Source organism: Lichenostomus cassidix, chromosome Z (genome assembly GCF_008360975.1).
Source record: "Lichenostomus cassidix isolate B80296 chromosome Z, HeHo_3.0, whole genome shotgun sequence".
Classification (NCBI taxonomy): Eukaryota; Metazoa; Chordata; class Aves; order Passeriformes; family Meliphagidae; genus Lichenostomus; species Lichenostomus cassidix.
Window position 1 is genome coordinate 37,727,628 of NC_139511.1, and position 13,332 is coordinate 37,740,959.

At 35.2% G+C, this 13,332-nt stretch overlaps 1 protein-coding gene across 11 annotated transcripts in view; it reads left to right on the forward strand.

The window, feature by feature from the left end:
• AGTPBP1 (ATP/GTP binding carboxypeptidase 1) overlaps positions 1-13,332 on the forward strand; it is a 66,241-nt gene that overhangs the window by 12,253 nt on the left and 40,656 nt on the right. For all 11 annotated transcript variants that reach the window (XR_014846962.1, XR_014846963.1, XR_014846964.1 and 8 more), the window contains exons 3-10: positions 80-150; positions 6,643-6,770; positions 7,307-7,374; positions 7,803-7,866; positions 8,829-8,975; positions 9,233-9,364; positions 11,200-11,293; positions 12,926-12,963. Coding sequence is in view for 8 of the 11 variants with exons in the window: in XM_085043080.1 (XP_084899206.1) it covers positions 83-150; positions 6,643-6,770; positions 7,307-7,374; positions 7,803-7,866; positions 8,829-8,975; positions 9,233-9,364; positions 11,200-11,293; positions 12,926-12,963 (739 nt within the window). In the remaining 3 variants the exon portion in view is untranslated. The remainder of the gene's footprint in view (positions 1-79; positions 151-6,642; positions 6,771-7,306; positions 7,375-7,802; positions 7,867-8,828; positions 8,976-9,232; positions 9,365-11,199; positions 11,294-12,925; positions 12,964-13,332) is intronic.

The following is a 13,332-nucleotide window of genomic DNA, read 5'->3' on the forward strand; positions in this document are numbered from 1 at the left end:
GACGTTCAGTATGGTGGCAGCATTTTATCTTTAAAGAACAAAAGATGTTGACAATATGTAGTTGTTTAATATCTTACAGGTTATGAGAGATGGTGATTTGAAGAATCATATTTCCGATATGAACAAAGTAAAAACCTCAGCTGAAAAAAGGTAAATACAAAACTACAGTCACGTCTTAACATCAAGCTATTTGAGATTTGTGAAAAAAATTCTTTATTTTAATAAGAAGATAAATAAAATACACATTGTAAGTTCCTAGTAGGAATGTCTAAGTTGATGTCCTAAAACACTGACAGAGTCAATATTAATGCAAAGTATCTTCACATTTAATAAATAACATTTTATATCTAAATTTTCAGTTAGTGTTAGACATGTTCAAATATAAAATACATATTACATTTAACTGAAAATTTAATTAATAATTTTGTTAACATATTGGCATGCAAAAATTATTTCTACTGAAGGAATTAAAGAAGTTTATAATGCTGTGTAAGAAGTCATGAATTTGTCATAAGATGTGTGTCATCCTGGAACAATCTTGCAATCCAACACATTGCAAGGACAAATCAGAGTGGGATGAAGAAGATGTCCAGTTGAAAAGTTATGTTTGTTATTTTCATGTGAACTTGTTTTAGCAAGCATTTGAGAAATTTTTGAGATTATCTCTGGAAGGCAGTTAAGAATCAGGAAACTATTTAAAGGCTTTCAATCTTACCTTTTTCTTAAGGTAGCACAGATTAAACCACCGTGTTAAATCAAACCATCTAATCAGATTTTAAAAAAAAGCGAAGTCAGCAAAATTGGGAATTTTTCTTCAGTCTTAGTTTTTTGAAGTAGCAATTATTGTCTGCATGAGGGGGTGAATTTCACGAAGAGCATGCTCTGATGTGAATTAGTTTTGTATCTTGGCATCTATTCAAAATTTGAATTTAAATTCTTGTATGTAGAATCATCCTCACTTTTGCCAACTTTGGGTGCAACAGCTTGATATGAGACTGGTTATTCCTGTTTTTGTGAGGGGCAGATCAAAATAAATGGTAAAAAACCTCTTGTGTTTTGTTCTTGGGGTAGATTATCCCCTTAGGCATGATGATAAGCAAAGCAAGTTCTCTGTCAGCAATGAGTATTCTTGAAAATACTACAGATTACAATGCATAAAATATACTATCACAAAGAATATTAGTTGTTTGCAGAGTAGCTACTTAAGTGCCATTTATTCTTCTTATAGAGATAAAATGAAAGTTTTTATCCCTGCAATTGAAAACAGTTGTTGCCTAAGTCATGAATAAGTTATGGTGACTCTGTGTACAGAGATAGCTATGAACTAACCAGAAATACCAGCTCTCTAAAGATTACTTGGTAACTGTGGAAGTGGTTGGGAAAAAAAATAGTTTGAAATTATCTGCGTTGGAATAAAGAAACTCATGAGAAGCCTGCCTGTTTTAAAATAGGTTTTAAAGGCTCACTGTAACATGTCGAAATACAGATCTGTTTGCTGCGGGGGAAGAAGGAACTCCCTTATACATCAGTGTGCTGGCTGACTGCAAACAGCAGTTTCAGAGGAAGTAGGTACACTTGAGAAACTGATGACATCCTTCATTTGACTATTATATTTTGTAAGGCTTCTTTCAAGGTGAATAGCCAAGAACCATTCTAAGATAACAGAATTTTTATAAGCAGCTGTGACTTAGAGTTATCTTTCTGTTTGTGAGTAGATACTTAGAAAGCTAGAGTGATGTGTTTTAGCATTTGCGCCGTGAAAGTGGCATACAGTGAGTAATGGAGGATTGTAAATGTAGCACTTCTTCATGATCTGAATTTGAATGCTTAAATCTTTTGGAAGTGAAAAAAATGTCCCTGTAGTGAGGAATCTTCCTTTGAGAAGATGTTTTCTTGTTGAGAAAGTTCTATTTCAAAGTGAACCTCTTGTTGAGGTAGTTCTCTTTCAAGTGTGACCCTCCGAAGTCCTCTGTTACTCACTTTCTGGGCATGCTTCCTTCTTATCTACTTGTAGCTTTCCTGACCAGAGAAGAAGGAAATCCACAAAGCTCTCTGGGTAGCTAGAGTCATGTTGTAAGTTTTGGTAACTGTTGAGATAACGACAGGGGTGTTCAATGCTTCCTTTATGCAAGCAAAGTGGTGGTGTGACAGGCATTTTAAATTGTGGCATTTGAATGTGGGAGGAAGAAAGAATTTCCTGCTTGGGGAGATGGGAACTGTACATAGTCAAATAAGCCTGGTGAACTTCATCTCAAGATGCTTAAAGTCCAAATCTATCCTCAAATCGTAATTATTGGTTGTTTTTGGACAGAGTGGAGCACTAACTGGGTACCAGATCAGTAGTAGTTGATTCTGTCAGAAAGAAATGGTGTACAGTTTCTTTTTGGATGTTCTTTTTCTGGTTATGGCTTATGATGGGAAATATTCTGTTTCTTTACTAATGATCTGTAGGAGAAGAAAGTTGTTAAAATTACAGAAAATTTGAAGCTGGAAAGATCTGCAGAACTACTGGAGTACCACATTATTTCAAAATACACTTGTGAAAACAACTACATATTGGATGGAAATATGTGCAAGATACTTGTGATGCAATGATACAGTGGCACAGCTTAGAGAGCTGTGTCACTGGAACAGATAAAAGACACAGCTTGGAGATCTGTGTCACTGGAACAGATAAAGGACAGTCGCATTAGTAATAAGTGCCAGAAATGTCACGATTAAACCTCAGGGAGAAAAACGTTTCAAATGAAGGGATACAAAGTGTTAGAATGAGATTGCCTTTGGTTATTGAGTCATTTTTGCAGGTTGTCAGGGACTGGTTTGGCATATATATGTCATGAAGAGTTTGTCCAAATCTGAGGCGAATAGTTTTATGGTGTTACAAAGTTTCTCCTGGTGCTCCTTAGTAATATTTTTTAGTAACTGCAGGCAATAGAGACTCTATGTAACCCTCAGAGTTCTCTTGTAAGAAGGTTTTAGAATGGATGGGGTGAAACATGTCACTCCTAGTAAAAAGAAGGGTTCTTCACCTTGTGGAAAACTAGTCTCATATTGTCTCTGCTGCCTTCCAGCGTCAGTGACAAGCTCAGGCACTCACTGCAGCTGGAGACAGCTGCATGTTAGTGTGTGAGGTCAGTCTGGATCATCTCATTCCTCCTGACAGTGGCTTTTGACTGAGTGGAAACCATAGTTAGTCCTCTTCTAGTCTGGTGGATGATGACTCACATTTATATTGTATACTCCAGGCAGATTTCTTGTGTGACTGGTTTGCATTGCACTTACACCTAGTTTGACCCTAGGTTTCCTTTAGCAGATTAGTCTCCTTTAGTTTCAGATGTCTCATTCTACACACTAGTTTATTTGTGGTGCAGTAATACAGAAACAGCTTGGATTGGTGCTTCCGAGGAGTGACCACCAACAGAGGAACCCCTGGGCTTTTATGCCTTCACAGTCCAAGCATGGGAAAGTCCCAGCTTCTCCTCCTGAGTCTTTGGCTCCTTCTGTGTCTGGTCACCATGAAAGTCTGGCCACAGTCTTCAGGGTATTAATTTGAGGTTCTGCAATGTTGGCAGCTTGAGAGAAAGCATACCTCTGACAGGACAGAGCTCATTCTGACTGTTTCTTGCTGTTGGATTTGAAATACCAAATTCCATGGTGCCTCTCTGTTTTGGAGAACTGTCTTCTAGGTTTGGATCCTGAATAGTTCACTGGTCAAAGTACATGTGTTTGCTTTACAAATATGAGAGAGTCTCGTTACAACTTGGGCTTTCATTTTGTTCTGAGGTCAAATGGTGGTCACAGTGATATTACTGACTCTGCTTCTGTATGTCTGGCTGGCTGCCATAATTACTGTCCTATGGCCTTTTTGATGTGCTGTGCAGGCATTGAAAACTGTCAAGTAGTTGTAGAACCACTGTGTATATTAGTACAGAATATTACTGTAGAATAATATTGGTAAATAAGAGTATAGTTCTTGTTTTAAGAAGAAAACTCAGCTGTACCTAAGAAGAAATAAGGACTTTCATTTATATTTCAGCATCGGCTGGTGTTAATTTTCAAGGATACTTTATTGTGTATGCTGAAGACGTGAAGTGTAGTTGACTATATTTATGTTGGAAGACTTTGTAAAAGATGAATAGCCTAAAACCATTCTAAAGATATCTCTCCTGTAATAAACACTTATTGCTGTTGATAGAAACTCTTTCTCTGGGAGGAGATTATAACTCTAAATCTGAGAACTTGAATTGTTATACCACCCAGTACTGAGATTGACTTACCGTACCTAAAACTTTTAAAGCTTTTATTAGCTATGGAGAAATTATGTTAGATGCCAACTTCCTGTACATGGTAAATTGCTTCCATGTGTCAGTGTTGCTTGAATTTTCCAGGCTACAGCAGTCAAAAATCAGGTTTGCTCTGACATTTTAGTGCTTATAAATGAATTTTATCTTTGAAAAAACTTAAAAAAAATATTATTCCTGAGCATCAGCTTTGCTTTCTTGGCAAACTACATTTACTTTCTTTTAAACTGCATTTATTTCATTGTGAGACCAATGAAAAACCACAATGGTAATAATACACATACACACAAAAGTTGAAGCAAAAGTTCTCTTACACATCGGCTTATGTGTGGGTTGGTTGGACTCTTAATTGTTTTCGTTGTGGATCTGGTGAAGATAACATCCTATATAAGTTTGCCAATTTGTGTATTGGATCAACAGAGCTTTATGGATTTCATTACAATTTCGGGTTAATTTCGGAGCATTTCAAGTTCAGTGGATAAACAAAGAAGGAGAAATAAGCAAAACAACGCTTATGCAAATGATAATGGCTTTATACTATTTAGCCTGTTGTTGGATGATGAGAAAGGATTGGAGTGATTATGCTTTACTTATACTAGGAAATTACTGTTTCAGCACCCAAGACAGATTTAATTTAGATTAAGAAAGTGCTTCGAAATCAAAGTCTAGCAAATAACTGGAAAGGTGATACACTTAATTCACATTATAAAATCACTTTTATTTAAGAGTTGTAATTAATATAACCATTTCTTATTCCTGTTGTTATCAGCTTCTAAGTGTCATCTGTGATCTGAAACTGATTTCTAGCTATGCTTCTCATTTAGATGTCAGTGTGGAAAAGTGAGAGTGGTGGAAGCAGTTTCCTCAGCGGCTCTTACATCAATTTACTTTCTTGGCAGTAGAATGTTTGCACTCAGATACCTTTTTCCCTTGATTTTAACATTTTAGTAGAGTTAACTGTAAGTGTGAAACATTTACGCAGGTGTAAGCTATAAATCAAGGAGTAATAATTCCTCATTGTTATAAACAAAACTAACTGTATTTGTAAAGCTAATGTTGTAGAATTTAGTTTTATTGTAGGTAAAGCAATGTGTGTGTAAAATGAGTTATTGTTGATTATTGTAGGACTATTATGTTACGAATGATGAAAAACCGAGGTAGTTAATGCATGGGACTCATAGTTTCCTGTAGTTATTAATTGCATGACTACGATGAAAATGTTAAACATCTGTTTAAAAATCACTATCATGTAGGAATGTGAATCTCAAGCTTATTCTGAATAATTGTTAGATCTTAAAGTAGAGAACAAATAAAACACATTCTAGGCTGACTCTGTTTAGAATACTATAAATATTTGGAGCAATTCTTTCTTTGTCATCTGCCTCTATCTGTATGAATGCCTGGATTGCAATGGTGTCTTACCCTAAAATACATTGGCAAGGCAATTTTTTGTTGGCAAATGTATTGAGTTTGCTAGGCTGGTTTTTGTAGTGAGGATTGGAGGGGCTGCAGGGATGGCTTCTGCGAGAAGCTGCCAGAAGCTCCCTCCATGTCCGGCAGAGCCAATCCCTGGTGGCTCCAAAGATGGATGTGCCACTGGGCCAATTAGAAATGGCGATAATGCCTCTGTGATAATATATTGAAGAAGAAAGAAAAGCAGCAACAAAAAAATTTGCACAGTTTTTTAGTTACAGACCAGGGAAGAGCTGAGTGAGAGCATGGGGGAAGAGCAGCCCTGCAGACACCAAGTGAGTGGCTTTGGTGAGTGCCTAGCATCTGGCCAGCGTCAACTCACAATAGCAGGACAAAATACCCTTGTATTCAAAACAAATCCAAACTTGGATGGAAACCTTCCTAAGTTTTTTTTCTTCAAAATGGTGTTCTTTTTCTTTAGCTGGTGTGTGCGTTTGCTCACTTCACAAATGACATCCTTTTCACCCATTTATGAAATGCCAACCCAGAGACAAGCAGTCTTTCGGGCTGTTTGTAGGCAGCTTTTCCTTGAATAGCAGGTTTGATAGAGTATGCTGTCATTTAATATAAATTATTAAATACAAGTCACTCTAGATGACATGGATCAGCATTTGAACCTCCAGCTGCATTTTACTTGCTACACCTGATTTCCCTGTTCACAGTTGGTCTTGGAGATGCAGTTACATACAAGTAGTCTGGTCCAGTGCAGGCTTTACAAAATTTGTTAATTTTATAGAATTAAGACTGTTTTCCAATCCAAATAAAATATGGAAGTGAATAAGCCACACACATTACTCTAGCATAGAATTGCTGTTGTTAGGGTCTGTTTTTCTCTGATTTAGATGGAAAAATTATATCTTTCTTGTAGTGTTTCTTCCAGTTCTCGGGCTACATCCCTGCTGTCACAGCTGGAGAAGATCAATTCGGACTCTGTGTTAGAATCAGACAGTGCCAGATATGTTACCTCAAAGCTCCTTCATCTGGTTCAGAGTCAAGGTAATAATTGAAGCTTTGTGGTTTTAGTAGTTTCCCTTTTATTCCTTCCTGCTTGTATCTCCCTTGCTGGACTTTAGTTTTTGTTTAGTCAACTTGATTATCATCTGTTTATGTCACTGATGGTTGAAAGCATCTGTTCAAGACCATGTTTAATACTATCTAGTATAGTGCTGATAGTGCTGAGTCCATTTTGTATTGTCAAATAGCTGTAATTTAAGTAATAATTCACTTCATATGTATATATGCCTGCATGTATATGTGTGAGAAGTAGACGTATCTGGAAGGGAGCTTTCTTACAGATACTTTTCTTTACAATTCTTTATTTTAGGCTATCACAAGAGTGTTGAATAAGTGAAAACAAAAATTAGTTTTAAAATCGCTGAAGTCTTTTACTTAGTTTTATATATATATATATATATATATATGCAGTTTTTAGTAGGTTTATTATTTGCAGTATAGAGTTTCTTGTCAATTTGTAGATGATAACATTTTTTTTTTTTTCTGCAAGCCAGTATTGGTCTTTTTCTCACTTACAGAAAAAACAAGGAAGGAGATGACTTCCAAGGGTTCCAGTGGAATAGATACTATTCTGTCAACCCTAGAGGTAAAACCTTTTAATTTGTGTGGTTGGGGCTCATAGCAGTTTTGCATTTTATCATTATGAAACATATGTATTTGTTACTATATTTCTTCTATGAAATGTGTTGTTATCCTATGGAGTCTTAAAAGTTGTGTTGGTCTGTCATGAATAGATACTGTCTTAAAGTAACCTGCTTGTGAATTTCTCTCCCTTGTATTTAGATATTCTAAGAAATTGCTTGTCAGCTATCAGTTCTAATTGATGTGCCATACTACAAAGTATGTTTTAATTGGTTTTGTGGTTAATTCGGGCTGCATATTAAGATAGTTAGTTGGGTTGGTACATCCTAAGTTCTACTTGATTTTGTGGTGGCAATATCTCCTAGCTTTAAGTATCTAAACCATTGTATTAGACTGCTGTGTTAAACACAAATCTTCCTTTTTTTATTGCAGAAATCAAAAGATCCTCAAACTATTCTAAATATATTGAATATTCTCATTGAGGTAGTCTCAGTTGGTAAGTTTTCGTTAAGGAATAATATATTATTATACTTGTGCAGTGCATTCTTCTTCGGATGTTTTTTCTTTGTTTTGTCTAGTTGTCTTTTATTGTTGTGATGCCTTAAATTGCTAGAAAAAATTTTTAGATGCAGACACACAGTATGGGATAGGGGTTTTACCTTGGTTTAATAGGATCCCAGCTGCGCACCGACGAACAAGCAAGCCCAAAGGCCAGCTCAAAAGCCCCAAAAGCCAAAAAGCCAAAAAGCCCCAAAAAGCCAAAAGCTAAAAAGCCCCAAAAAGCCCCTACGATATCTCCCGTATACAATTTATAGACAGCCTAGATTAGAATACTTATCTAAAAGTCTCCAATAAGAAGTTTAGCAAATGAAGTAACTGCCCCCTTATTAAAATTTCCCCCCCCCCCCCAAAAGATTGCTACTTAGTTTACAAAAAACATGTCTCAGTGATGGGGGCTCTGTTCAAGGTTGTGCGTCATGCTTTTGAGATTGTGGGGATTGTTTCGTCTTCCCCAAAGGATTCTGAGCAGGGCAAGGGGTACTAGGGTGATAGAATGTAGGGTTAAGATACAGGGAGTGAAAAGTGCAGGAACGGGGAAGGGTAAAAGGTTATATATAAAGGATATAAAGAGAGTATAAAAGTAAAATAAAAAAATACAAAAAACCCATCAGGCATCAGTTGGGTTTTTGGAAATCTTCATTATTTTGGTTTCTGTTTGTTGTTGTTTGCTGAAGCAGATTTATGTGCAGAATTAAAAGAATGTAAAGACTGAAGTTACCTTTCTAATAATCCTACACAGTAATTTATGTTGCTAGATTAAGTCCATCATGTCCTTGCATAGTGCAGTTTCATATAAAGAAAACATTGCTGTTCTAAAGACTAACTTCCTGGTAACTGTATCTTAGATATTTAATTGTTCTTTGGCTTTAAACACACCAGTTCAATTTTAATTTCTAGGTGGTGGTCGGAGAGCAAGTGTCTTAGTCACCAAAGGAGGGACACATATCTTGTTACAGCTGCTTTTGACTGCCAGCAAAAACTCTCCACCAAATGAAGAATTAATGGTGCTTCTTCATACTCTCCTTGCAAAAATTGGTCCAAAAGGTGATATTATGACTTATTAATTACAGTTTTATAATTGAAACTTAATTAAAATTTTATTTTCTTTTATTGTGTAAGCATCCACATACTCTGAATTGGTAGAGGAGAAATAAAGAATGAGTAAATTAGAGGGGAGGAAAGAGTGTTGAAAAGTAGATAAGCAGAGTTGACATCAGTATAAGAAATTGTCATTTAACTTCTATTTTGTCAATGGTAATTTCAAAATTAGTGTGATTGATCTTGTATTTCTTTGATGTCAGACAAGAAGATTGGCATGAAAGCAAGAATAAATGGTGCCCTAAACATATCATTGAATTTAGTGAAGCACAATTTGGAGAACCCCAGGCTAATATTGCCATGTCTTCAAGTATTGAGAGTTTATTCAACCAACTGTAAGTATTGCAGAAAATAATTTTCTTTTCTATGTGAATGGAACTTTTTATCTAAATAAGGTTAAAATATCAACTCTGAGTGCTTGTTTAATGTAGTTATTTAAAATACTTTTTTTCTGAGAGTTTTATTTTTATGTCTTCAAAATGCTGAAATTCTAGAAAAATGGGGTTATTTTCACCATTGCTGTTGGATGTGGGGAATTTTGTGCTATCTAATTTGCATAAATGCTGATGTTTAAAGCTCTGAACTGGAAATGCTAACATTTTGCTTGCAGAATCACTTAGAATTAAATAATTACTCTCTTTATTATTCATGTTCATGTTTTTTATTTCTGAAATTTTATTTATTTCTTTATTACCAATATCAAACCTGGTTCACACAGAAAATATTTTAATTTAACCTAAATATTTCTTAATTTAACCAATTCCTTTTTCCTTTCATTCAAGAGCTCCACTGTCCACTCATTGGACTCAAATTCTTCCACAACAGCCTAATTGTTTGGGCAGGCAGTAGGAAGTTGATGGAAATAGCGTGGTTTTTGCTGGATCTCTGCTTCAGTTAGATGCTCTTAATTTTTTTCATTTAAGCCTGAAATGGTTTGTAATCCTCTTAAATAGGTGCAAGAAAGTGAAAACGTGATCACATTCCCCTGAGAAAATGGATTTGATAATCTGTAAGATTATGTTTTCAGGTCATTCACATGAGCAGCTGTAATTCATAAAAGCCCTAATACTTTCAAAATGTGGAAGCTTTATTTCTGTTGAGCTGTCTGATAACGGGGAAAACACTTCTAAATGGAAAAGTTTATATGTAAATACAGGTAGTTACATTAGTTACATTGCTTAGCTGAAAATGTGCTTCTTCCTGAAAATGGGACTGAGTCTCTGATTTGACTTCCTCTTAGATCAGTTCTGTTTTTCTGTATTCCCCACTCTTTATAAACAGAAAAAGTAGTAGTTTATATTATTCTGATGAGTAGTACTTCTTAAAGTTTGTGTACAGTTATTATTAGAGTAAGTCCTAACATTACTTAGATTCTGGTATGATGTTGCTGCGAATGATGAGGAAATTGCCACTTGGGTTCATGTACTAAATTCTACACTAATAACAGCATTTATTATACTGAAGTGAATTCTTAGCTGCTCTCTTCCTACTTAGTTAGGAACTCAGTCAGGAATTGAATTTCTGTGCCTGTTTCAGCAGTTTGTGTTTTCAGTTGGCTGTTGGACTTCAAATGCACACTTTTAGCACATATTTCTCTAACATAGGTCTTGGCGTAATTTCTTCTCATTTACTTCCTTTCAAAAAGATTATTTTTATAACTTTTTGTTTTTAAGAACATGTAGCTCAGGAAAGCTATACTAATTGACATTTTTAAATTTTATAGCAGACTCTTGGATTTCAAATCCTGTTGAATATACCTGTCTGTCTGAATACTGAAGGATAGTAGCAAGTCATAGAACCTATTAGACATGGAAGTTTAGAAAAACTGCTGTTTCCATAAACTGTGAATTTCTATAAAGAAAATTCTTCTTTTGTTGTATCTTACGAATAAAGAAAGCAGAAGCCTGCGTTGGAAGTAGTATGTGATTTTATTTGTTAAGTAGTAATTAAGTTTTCTTCTTTTCCAAGATTTATCAGGATTGGATTGTCATGCTAATTATGTGCAGAATAGTGTCTGCTTGTCATTGTATGTCTTAAAGCATAAAAATGTCTAGCATTTTTTGTAATTCAAAATTAACTTGTGTGAATTTTAATTTTTGAGTATATTGATTTTTTTCTTCTGCCTTTCTTACTACATTATCTTAAAATGGGTTGTTTTTAACTATTCCAGCTGTAAATGCAGTATCTCTGGGAAAGAATGGAGTTGTAGAACTGATGTTTAAGATCATTGGCCCTTTTACTAAAAAGAACACTAGCCTTATAAAGTAAGTAAGGTTTCTTTAATATACTATATTGTAAAACGTTGTATATTGTTTCAAAACTCACTTGTAAATGAAAAATAATCTTTGAGAAATCAAATGGTAATTAATATTTGAAGGTTAAAGTGGAGGGAGATGGGAAGGAGAACCACAAATATAACAGTTTTTAATCTTACCCTGTAAAGTAACACAGAATATTTGAATGTCTAGTTGCAGTACCGGTAAAATAATATAAATATTATTTCTTTTGTCTCTAATATTCCTGCATGGAAACTGTACAGTGTTTATCCCCAAATCATAACAAACAAATCAAGACAATCCCATCATTTTTCAGTGTATTTCTACAGCACCAGTCTGACAGAGTTCAAGAGCATTTAAACAACGCTCTCGAGTACATGGTGTGACTCTTGGGGATGGTGTTCTGCAGGGCCAGGAGTGGGACTTTATGATCCTTGTGTGTTCCTTCCAACTCAGTTTAATCTGTGATCTGCTTTGTGTTTTCAGTGTGACATTATCCCTTTTATTTGGTTATAGAATTTTCTTTCTGTTTTTCTGCAAAGCAAATAGACAACCAGAGCAAGAACATAAAACATAGAATAGGAAGCCCCAGCAATATCTTTCTAGTGGGCTATTGTGTTAAAAAAAGTAAAATTCACTGTGTAGCTGAAAGTGGTGATTTTAGATTTCCACTCCAGTGATGGCTGCTAGATTTTAGGGGTTTTGTTTGGCTGGATTTTTAAAATTTTGATTGGGTTTTTTGTGTGAATTTAGGGTAAAAAAATAGCTAAGTGGATGTAACTGAAGATATCCTTTTATGTACCCCACTGTTTTGAAGTACATACCTGTGGAAAACTGAGTTTTTCATCTGGTGAATGAAATAATAATCTGCTACTGTGCATATTCTAACTTCAGTACAAAAGAAATAGTGTTATGTTATCAAAATCTAGTATTTGTGGTCAGAGGAGTAGCCTTCAATAAACATATCCTGCTCCTTTAAGGCCCAGCAAAAATTCCACATAGGAACTTACTGTTCTATGGTGTGAATAGTAATGATACCCTTGTGTATGGTCTGAGATCAGATGCTTGAAGTCTATCTTCACAAAGAGTGGGAAAATAAGTATATATGTTTTGTAGTTGTACAGTAGAATTGGGAGAAGACCTTTGGGTACAAGAAAAATTTCACGCTGACCATCCTGTTGTAGTACAGATTGGTGAGCTTTGCTTCTCGGTATATGCATATACTGCCCATATTGACCTACATTTTTGGAATAGTGTCTTTTACTTTGTGGAAGTCCTTGTCCTGCTGCTAACAAAGACATGAATTTCAGAATATCACAACCAGTGAGTATTGGTCATAAACATTACATTGTCACTGTTTTCTTGCAAAATCTGGAAGTTTATATAGTCATTGCATTGGTATTTTTAAGTTTTGTCATCAGACTTAAGATACAGCAGGCATATATGATCTTTTAGTAAAGTAAAATATAAAAGTGAAGTCTGTGCTACAGTGCAACCTGGAAAACATGAAGTTAGAGTTTTCATAAGTCTCTTAGTAGTAAATATTTTGTATAGTTTTACAGTGCTGTAGATTAAGCTTGCTGATTGGTTGCTGTTTGACTTTTCTTGTTATGTTGACAGGGTTGCTTTAGACACACTTGCTGCATTGCTAAAATCAAGTAAGTGTTTGACTACAAGAGACTGTCTACTTGAGCTATATATGGGGGTGTGTGTGTCTGTGTACATCAACAGAGTAAAACTGACATTAAGTTGATAGCAGAAACAAAATTAAGACTAGGAAACTTAGAAATAAGTTTCATCTGCAGTCTCTGATGCTTTATTTATGTTGCATATACACGTATGTTCAATAATTGGTTACTGTCTTGTCAGTTATTCAGCAAAAAGGCTGCACTGCTTCTGGAGAACTGATCTGGATCCAAGGTGGAAAAATATGGTTTTGCATTCATTTACCTCAGTCCTTCAGTAATGGATGCCTATAGCTTAACTTCTGTGCATGTTTTTTACATATATATCTGAAAATATCTGTT